This window comes from Bolinopsis microptera, chromosome 2 (assembly GCF_026151205.1).
Source record: "Bolinopsis microptera isolate Bmic1 chromosome 2, MBARI_Bmic_1.0, whole genome shotgun sequence".
Lineage (NCBI taxonomy): Eukaryota > Metazoa > Ctenophora > Tentaculata > Lobata > Bolinopsidae > Bolinopsis > Bolinopsis microptera.
Window position 1 is genome coordinate 4,381,697 of NC_087073.1, and position 9,793 is coordinate 4,391,489.

Genomic DNA, 9,793 nt, shown 5'->3' on the forward strand with positions numbered 1-9,793 from the left:
AAATCATTTTATTTCAACTCACGGACATTAAAATCGAGTTTTTTTTTCAGTTGTGATTTTTAGATAGCGTTGAAGTTAAATAACAACTTGATAAGATCTGTCAGTTTTTGTTTAAATGATCTAATATTTCATTCCGAAGAGTGTTTGCCCACCACAAAACTTGATAATGACGTTTATATTACTCTAGCCAACAGGTCTGGGATACAGGTTTAGTCTCATGGTATGACAAGACTTTTACTCTTGGCTATCAGGTAAACAACGTACTTTTAATTCCCACTTCATATTATAGTCTGATTCAACAGATAAGGTCTCCTATCTCAATTTATTTTGGTAGGCTTCAGTACCACCCACCTATCTGATAAGTAGGGCACTGAAGCTGATAAATTATCAGCTTCATTAAATTACCGCGTTGGGTTCAAAAATGTCACATTTTTTAGAGTTAAGGATTTTCTGTGAAAAACGTAATACAATTTGAAAACTTAATAGGTACCTGTCCGTAGAACGTGGTCCCCATTCACACTAAATTGCACACAGTTTGTTTGTCGGAACAGGGTGCGAGGTACACAAGGGCAGGTACGTGACTTTGGATGGTGATGAGATCCAGTACTTCATTGAGAACGCAGATCACCATGCTACACTCCTTCTTAACCTCATCAAAGAGGTTTCTCATGGTTCGTTATGCCTATGAGTATGGGATGAAACAGGATTTCTGTAGGTGCTGATTTTTAATTTTACTTGTTATAACGTAAGCATTGTTGGAGTTGTTTAAAGACGTTTTACTTTACTCTGTTTCCAGACCCGTTAGTGAATGCTACCTACAGCAAAGGAAACGGAGATATCAGGTTCCATATTCTGGGGAATGATCATTTCGAATCGACTGAAGAAGACTTCGAAGATGAAGCTGCAATCACCAGGGAACTCATGGAAACTGGCTTAGGAAAGTAAGTGATTGCACGACATCTCAGCTACGATGACCGAACCATTTATTAAATATTTGAAGCCATACATACCCTCTGTACTGTATTCAATGAAATTTTGCGAAACTTTCAGAAATTCTAAGTTTGACCCATATCTATATTCTTTGAATTTTTTCTGAAATTCTGATACGAATAACTGATAACGTGAGTTATTAAAGGGTTGCGTGTGGGTAGTTACTTTTGGGCCACCCTGCAATATCTTATAGTTATGATACTTATTAACATCAACGTTAGCTTAAAATCAACTATAAACGCTATTATTGTAAAGCTGTCATTCCTCCAGGAGTTTACCAAAGTTGTCGCGTCACGTGTTCGAAGAGACTGGTGTGACTGGTAGAGAAAATGAGGGGATGATGCTTCTCCACCAGATTGCAATGTTCAGCCACAACTTTCAGTTAGTACTTTGTAGATAATATGTGATAACTTTCGTAATTTGCACGTTTAAGACCCCGATAAGTGAGTTAAGATTATTAAAACTATTAGTTACTTTACATGACACCACTCACCTCCATTACAGCGAGGGAGCCCACACACCGCCACACCGACAGAAGCGGAACGCTCTGAGTCACATGTTCGGAGGAAATGACGGGGAGGAGTTGAGTAACGAGGTGGAGGGAGTATTCCCTGAGGAAATAGTCAAGATTTGCAACGGCGAGACACTCTATCAACACGGCGGCTGTACTATAGATCTGGGTGTCGAGTCTAGTGAAAACGTTTGTGTAAAACAGTAAGTTTCAGTCATCAAATTTATCTGATGTATAGAAAATTATATAATCAGTGTTAGTTAGTCATTTTTTTGGATCCCAATATCAAATATGGTGAATAATAAATTGTCAAGGATTGGATTTTGAAATTACCAGCCATCAAGACTTCGCACTCGAGCAAGATATTATCCTCGTATACATCTCCCAGTGACGAGTACAAATCCCCCAGTGACGATTACGACTTTGGAGAGGGTTGGGCTGTGGTGCATCAGTTTTCAGCTGACGAGATCTCGAAGGGGTGTTACGGTTTATGTGGTCCGTGGTGCACGTGTTGGAGCCAACTGTGTGGCGACTGCTGCTGGCATCCCGGCTGTTACCAGCATGACAAATACTGTGACAAACCCACGTCCTTGTCCTGTAAACTTGGAAGAGGAGTTACTTTCGGAAGGAAGGGACTTCACACTTGCTAATTACTTTTTAGTTATTCTTGAGAACTAGAACTGTGGATTGTACGCGCTTCGTACATCGTAGTGTTTACTTTTAGCTTATTACTCATGAGTCATGCCAGTTTGTTTAATTTGACTTATGCTTCATAGAATTTATCAATTATAATATGTATGTATATTAGTTCATGGTTCAATTATTAGAAACAAAAATGTTTTGATGTGTATATCATATATGTTAACGGGTGATACTCGTAAAATATTTGTTTCAAATATAGGACCGTCGACGAGACGACGAGTCCAACTCGGCGCGCGTCCTGGTAGTGGTAGGTTATAAACCTACTACAATGTATATGTTATATTTATATAATTGTATGATAAGTTTTAAATAATTAAAAAGTAAAATTAAATCAAAAATCTTCCTCATCCTGGCTCCTGCACAGCAATCTTTTATCAACTATCAAGTTTTGAACCATGAACGACGTTAACGGGTGATACTCTGTACTCGTAAAATATTTGTTTCAAATATTAGGAGTACTTACTTGTACTTGTACTTGAAAAGGTCTCCTCCTAGTCGTTGGAGTGGCCTGCACCACATAGTAACTCCTTTCTCCGATGTATTAGGCCTCTCCAATGTACCCTGTTTGTTGCTTGTTGTTCTGCATCTTCTATCGTGATGTTATCGACACCTGTGAAGATTGCTGCATCCTCCCGGACACATGACAGCCAATTTTTCCGAGGTCTACCTCTTGATCTTTTACCATGCTTTGGGATCCAGTGCAGAAGATAGTTTGGTATTCTTTCTTCTGGCATCCTCACCACATGGCCAAACCATCGGAGCCTAGCTGCTCGCACGAAAGTATCAACAGGGGCGATGTTGGCCCGCTTACGTACGTCAGCATTAGATACGTGATAAAACCATTTGATTTTCAGGATTCTTCTCAGACATCTGTGATGGAACACCTCAAATCTTTTCATCTGCGTCTGTGTGGTATTCCATACCTCACTTCCATAAAGCAGTATAGTGAGGACAGCCGCTTTGTAGATCCTGATTTTAGTCGGTGTCTTGATGTTGCGACTGTACCATATACTGCTAAGCTGATAGAATGCCCCAGAGGCCTTCTGAATTCGAGCTGATAGTTCTTTGTCGATTGTTCCATCCGCACTGATGATAGCACCCAAGTAAGTGAAGCTGCTGACCTGCTGTATTGGGAGACCTTCCACATTGATGTCCATAGTGTCGTCTTTAGAATACGGCCTCTGCGATGCACTTTTACTGACAGCCATGCTCTGTGTTTTGCCAGCATTAATCTTCAGACCCGCATAGGCACTGTATTTGCAGAGAAGGTCAGTGGTTTCCTGCAGCCCCTCTTTTGAGTTATCTAACATGGCCATGTCATCAGCGTAATCAGTGTCCAAGAGATGTTTCTCTTCTACCCCGGGGGCTGGCAGCTGTAATAGAGCCCCCTTACTAATGACCTTGTTCAGTTCCATAAGGTATGCCGAAAAATTCAGACAGAAGTTGATTAGGAGTAGGACCTTCAAATATTATAGTAGAAGCTCTTACGGGCAAAAAGACGTGTTTTCTGCTACGAGTTTAGAGACCTAACCGCTAATTAAGCACAATAGTATGATGTCTAAGGATCGATAATATGTTAAGAAGTATAAATTTGGCCTTATTAGTCACGTGCTATACCAATGCGCGTTTTAAACTTTGACAGTCTATTACTCTAAGGCAAATAAAGTAATTATATTCATATTTTGTCAGCAATAAGATCACATTATTTTCTATTTGGTGTGAAAATATGAGCTAGAACGGACATAATCTCGCTGAGTTATAGCTGTTTGAAATTTATGATGAACGCGCGGGTGCCAATTGATAACAACTAAATGCTTTTGCGCGTAGTGCGCGTCGAAAATTTGGCAAAAACGCTTGCGGAGTGAAAATATTCAAACTTCGATAAAGTATATGAAGTGGGTACTTCTCGGAAAGGAAAAATTTAGACAAACACGATGTGACTATTTTTGGGTTGATTTAATACAACTCCAAAAACTTATTCAAACTTCAAGCAAAAAAGTCAAAATTTTTACCACTTTTTTGGATTTTTACCTGCGCTTAAATAGAGGGATTTGTTTTATTTTTATACCATCTTGTGCGGCTGTCTTTTAGCTATCTTCATGCAAGTTTTGCCGACATGCCAACAAAATTAACTTGCCCAAATTATCAAAAAACATGGTTTTTTGGCCTATTTTTGGCCCCAAAATCGGTTTTTTGCGATTTTAACCGCGCTAACTCAGTCCAATCATTTTGAAACCACTTTTAATCGATTCTACGGTCAAAAATACGTCTAGTAAGGTGTATCTGGGGTCCCTAGCGTATCGAACAGACAATGCCCGTAAGAGCCTCTACTATAGATGGTTGGATATGCTTTATATTTTTCGGACACTTTCCTTGTAAGTCTATGATTAAGCTTAAAAATTTTTGTTGCAATTGGAGGTCGGGAAGGATATAATACTTAATATCTATTTGTTTGAAGAAAATTGTGCTGGCCTAAATTAGCGCTCCTACTATACAGTCGGCACGCGCGGCTCACTGTCTGCTGTCGAGGGCGCACTACCTATAATCACAATCCGAATAGAGATTCGGCGGAATGACAGGCTGAGCGCCGCCCAGTAACGATGGGCATGGTTCACGTCAACTTCAACTTCAAGCTGCGAAGGATTGACATGAGACATCGTCAGTTAATTTGCTTATATTAATATATGATGTATGAGATAATATCAAATATGCACTGTAAATTGTAAGTGTAACCGCAATTTTGGAATTCCCTGTACCTATTTTTACATGAGGCTGCAGAGTGCAGCTTAGCAATGCCAATATACCGTACAATCATGAAGTGTTCATTAATACAATTACACAATTACACAATAGTTATTGGGATTTCAAATAAATAAATTCAAAATTGGTGCGCCGCGCGTCGCACACGAAACGCGCGATTAAATATCAAAATAGAAAATAATTTTATGAAGGAGCATTTCAAGTTTGTGCAATGTGCTCGATCTTGCTTCCCATTATATTAGTTTTTCCATATTTGATATTCATATTAGTTTTTTAGAGGATTTTCTGGACGTTTTTCATTTGTATTTTGTAGAGAATAATACACAATATATGTTTTGACTATTTTTATTCGTAGTCGTACAAAACTTTTAACTTGACTTTCGGTTTTGAAAAAATTATGACCCTCTCTGGAGAAATGAAGTTGGAGATAATCAAGAGATATTATTCAAATGATAAAAGCCCAACTAAAACTAGGCGTTTCCTACAAAAGCTTTATCCCAAAGTGAAAGAACTGAGAAATTTGAATGCGAACACCATATATCGGCTTGTGAAAAAATTCGAAACTGATTTTTCACTTCTGCCCAGACGACCGACGGGAAGACCAAAATCTGTTGTGGTCGACAAAAATATTGAAAAGATCAAACGGTCACTAGAAGAGAATTCAAAAAGATCCGTCAGAGACTTATCAAGGCAAACAAATTTGTCCAGTTCCACAGTGTGGAGAATTTTGAAGGTTTTTTAAAGCTAAACTTCAAACTTAGAAATTTTGTTCATAAAATTAGTTATATCATGTAAATTATTGCTATTTAAATAAGCTTTTAGTTTTAGTTGACAATTTATCGAACACTAGATCATGACAGTACAGTGTACATGCTGAGACAAAATCTGACGATATAATGATAAAATGTAAAATAACCGACAATTTATTAACTTTCAGATGTTGAAGAACAAGGAAGAAAATGTATAGACATGAGCAAGAAAAAGTCACAGCACACACGCGACGTTTTGAGAAAAGTAGCAGATATAATACTTAAAGTTATTTAGCAAACTGTTGAAGCTGGAAGTAGAATTAGGCCTACAAAATTTTAGGCGTATAGTTGTACCTCCAAGTTCCACAGCACCCAATTCTTAACCGCCGCCCCCTTTTGGTGGAAGGGGGAGGTGGTAGTACTATGGGCAATCCATGTCATTAAAAGTAATGTTTTCATAAATTTCATAAAACGCAACGCATTGCTTGAATTTTCTCTGGAGTGATAGCATTTTAACTTTAAATTTAGGGACTTTTATTTAAGTTCTCAACTAAATTATTTTAAAATTCATCTCGATGAACCTATATGATACACGCATAATTGATGACTATATTTTCATGTAAATGTTTCATGAAAATTAATAATAATTACTTTGTAAAATATTCAGTTTCTATTATTTACTGCAATTATTTGTTATATATCGACTCTCTTCCAATCAATGGATTACAATAAGTATAACAATGTCAATAAACATTTGTTTAGGTAAAATTTAAGAAATATTTACAATGCATCAATACAATCCATAAATACAATACTTCAAAATAATATTAAACCAAAAATTAGATATTTCCTAGATTGGCTTCATTGCAATCACTAACGAAGCTGTCCTTTGAATTATATAGTGAGAATGTTCCCTGCTCCACTGTCATTAGTCTTATTACTCTATACTATTATCGTATGATAACAATAAACTAATTTCTTTACATCGTAAAATTAATCACAATTGCTTAAGTTTCGCAGTGACTGCCAAATCACCATTATTTTATAGTCCATCCATTTAAGTTTAACATTCGCTCACTCGGATGAAAAGATGTAAATTAAGCTTCGTTATTCCGAAATCCAAGTTTAGTGGGACACTCCTAGTGTCGGCCCGGCTAATCTCCAGCAATATTATCTCTACTTACTAGAGATTATTAATCTTAAGCATAAGTCAAGCCTAAGCATTATTTTTAATTGTTTGTTATTCTAGATACGACTCACATCCACTTATTGGATTCCCATAGCAATAAAATAATTTGTTTACATGGTTAAATTATAATCATGATATTAATTGCTGAAGTTCCTAAATGACTGCCAAAACAATATTATTTAATAGTCCATTCATTGAAGTTTCCTTTGTTTCACATTTGCTCATTCAATTCAGACGAAACTATTCTGACCAAGTGAGCGGTCATTCAGAAGGAGCATGGCACCTGCTAGAGGGCGAAAAAAGTTTGTCTGTTCAAAATGCGAGTATTTTACCACGGGGTCACGTAATCTGAGGGTGCATATGGTAGTTCACAGCAGTGATCGCCCCTTCCAGTGTAAACAGTGTGGCTTCAAGACAAAAACTTTGTATACACTAAAGGAGCATTCAAAAATACATTCAGATGATAAACCTTATTCATGCAACGAGTGTGATTTTCGGGCAAAACATCACACAACTATCACTGTACATAGACGAACCCACACAAAGGAGAAACCTTATAAATGTACCCTGTGCGAATACGAAGCTAGACAGCACCCTCATCTCGTAGCACACATGCGAGTACACACCGGGGAGAAACCTTTCCAGTGTAAAAAGTGTGATTACAAAACTACACAAAGCAGCCATTTGAGGATCCACGAACGTTCTCACACCTCTGAGAGACCATACAAGTGTGACGTGTGTGATTATGCTGCTGCCCTCCCATGTAGTTTAATATCACACAAACGTACTCACACTGGTGAACGGCCCTATAAGTGCGATTTGTGTGATTATTCAACAACGCAGGATTGCGCTTTAAAAGTTCACAGACGAAGCCACACGGGAGAAAGACCCTACCCGTGCGATGAATGTGATTTTTGTGCAAAAAGCAGCTGCAACTTGAAGTCACACAAACTTTCTCACTCCGATGAGAGACTGTTTAAATGTGAAACATGCGATTATAAAGCAAAAACCGAACGTAGTTTGAGGGCTTCATAAACTGTCTCATACTGATGAACGACCCTTCAAGTGCACTTTCGACCTCTGTGGGTATCGCAGCAATTACAAATCAGGGGTGCGGATTCACGAAAAGTCTCATTCTACGGAGAGACCATACCAGTGTGACATATGTGAATATAAAGCCAAAACCAAACATACACTTACTCAACACAAACGAATAACTCACAGTGAGGTTCGACTTCACGAGTGTGATTTGTGCGAATTTCGAGCAAAAACAAAAGGGACATTGAAAAGTCACAAGCTTTCTCACAGTGGAGTGAGGCCATGGTTGTGTGATAAGTGTGATATGGCTACTAAAACTAAGAAGAAATTGTCGCAACATAAACGTACTCACACCGGTGAGAGACCTTACCCATGTCCACAATGTGACTATAGAGCAGCCGAAAAAGCGTCTCTCAAGTGGCACTTAGCTGGACACTCTAGCGAAGTTGAAAAACCATACAGCTGTAAGTACTGTGAATACAGTACTCGCACTAAACAGATGATAACCAAACATATTTGGAATATGCACGAAGGATCACGTGACAGACCATTTGAATGTGATAAGTGTGAGTACACTTCAAGAACTGAGGAAGGTTTAACTGCTCACAAACTAACTCACAATGTGAGAATAAAACCCCACCAATGTCCTGAGTGTGACTACCGGGGACTGAGTAAGTCTGCTTTACAATCTCACATGGTGAGACATTCTGACGAAAAACCTTTTCTCTTGCAAAGTCTGTAACTACCAAAGCAAGTGGAAATACTCGCTTAAAGTACACATGCTAAAACACTCTGACCAGAAACTTTTCTCGTGTGACCGCTGTGACTTCCAAACCAAATGGCGGTCCTCTATTAAAAAGCACTTAGTGAGACACTCAGACCGACAACCTTTTTCATGTGAGCTATGTGACTTCAGAACTAAGTTCAACCACGATCTGAAATCACACATGGTTATGCACTCTGATGAGAAGCCGTTTTCATGTGACCACTGTGATTTTCGGGCCAAGAAGAAATCCTATATTGTTAAACACATCCAAGGAATGCACAGGGGGGAACCATCCTTTCTCAGCTCTCTTCAGAGCGAAACATAAAAATAGGACTCGATAAAAATCGCGGTAAGAATCTTTTTCCCCATGTTTTATTATTATGTTTTCATGGTTAGCCGTTAGCTTATATTACTTCGCATCTAATCCACTGATTTCTAATTATAATTTTCTGCTAGGCAAATAACTCAATTGCAATGTACTAGTATCGAGATTGATTCAAGAGACATGAATTGTGTGATTATCCTCAGAGAAGTCGGGGAACAGTTAAGAGATGCAGCGCGACGTGAGAGTTAACACTCTTAGAATTCTGTGCCTTCACCTAGCTAAAGCTCAGAGTAGTCCAACAGTTACTTTTTAAAATATTTCTACCGGAATAATTAAAACGCTACATTCCATCGAACTCAATTTAATTCTATAAGCAATTGCACGTTTAAAAAAATTAAAAAACTATCTTTGCGTGCACCCTGTTTATTTTTAAGATCACAATTTATCTGAAGTTTTACAGCCTTATCGTTGATCATGATATTGTACTGAGACATTATAGTTTATACGATAGCTTTGATTTTGTATACTGAATTCGGTACTATCTTTTAAATTCTGTTAGATTACAGTTATCACCGTTAACCACATTAAATTAAGTTTTTATCTCAAAAAAAATGCTTTTATTTAAGTATCACGCGATCCTTACTTCATCAAGAATCAATAATCAGACACAACATAAGTATTAAGTGTTACATTAATAGCAGACAACTGTCTTCCTACGTACACGACTCCCAGGTGGCTGGTTTGTTAATTAAAAGAAATGATT

The 9,793-nt window shown here is 37.9% G+C and overlaps 1 protein-coding gene and 1 long non-coding RNA gene across 3 annotated transcripts in view; both read left to right on the forward strand.

Annotated features, from left to right (window-relative positions):
* Positions 1 to 2,249, forward strand: part of LOC134826611 (uncharacterized) — a 56,208-nt gene extending 53,959 nt beyond the window's left edge. Inside the window, exons 2-7 of one of the 2 annotated variants that reach the window (XM_063839062.1) lie at positions 186 to 251; positions 535 to 671; positions 797 to 941; positions 1,261 to 1,371; positions 1,495 to 1,704; positions 1,890 to 2,249. In XM_063839062.1, coding sequence (XP_063695132.1) covers positions 223 to 251; positions 535 to 671; positions 797 to 941; positions 1,261 to 1,371; positions 1,495 to 1,704; positions 1,890 to 2,151 — 894 coding nt within the window. In that variant the 5' untranslated portion in view covers positions 186 to 222 and the 3' untranslated portion in view covers positions 2,152 to 2,249. The remainder of the gene's footprint in view (positions 1 to 185; positions 252 to 534; positions 672 to 796; positions 942 to 1,260; positions 1,372 to 1,494; positions 1,705 to 1,889) is intronic. The other variant, XM_063839064.1, reaches the window with a different exon arrangement.
* A 2,950-nt stretch (positions 2,250 to 5,199) lies between these two features.
* On the forward strand, positions 5,200 to 6,222 carry LOC134811322 (uncharacterized). Its single transcript, XR_010159792.1, has 2 exons — positions 5,200 to 5,696; positions 5,901 to 6,222. It is a non-coding gene; the product is annotated as an uncharacterized LOC134811322 (long non-coding RNA).
* Positions 6,223 to 9,793: the final 3,571 nt, after the last annotated feature.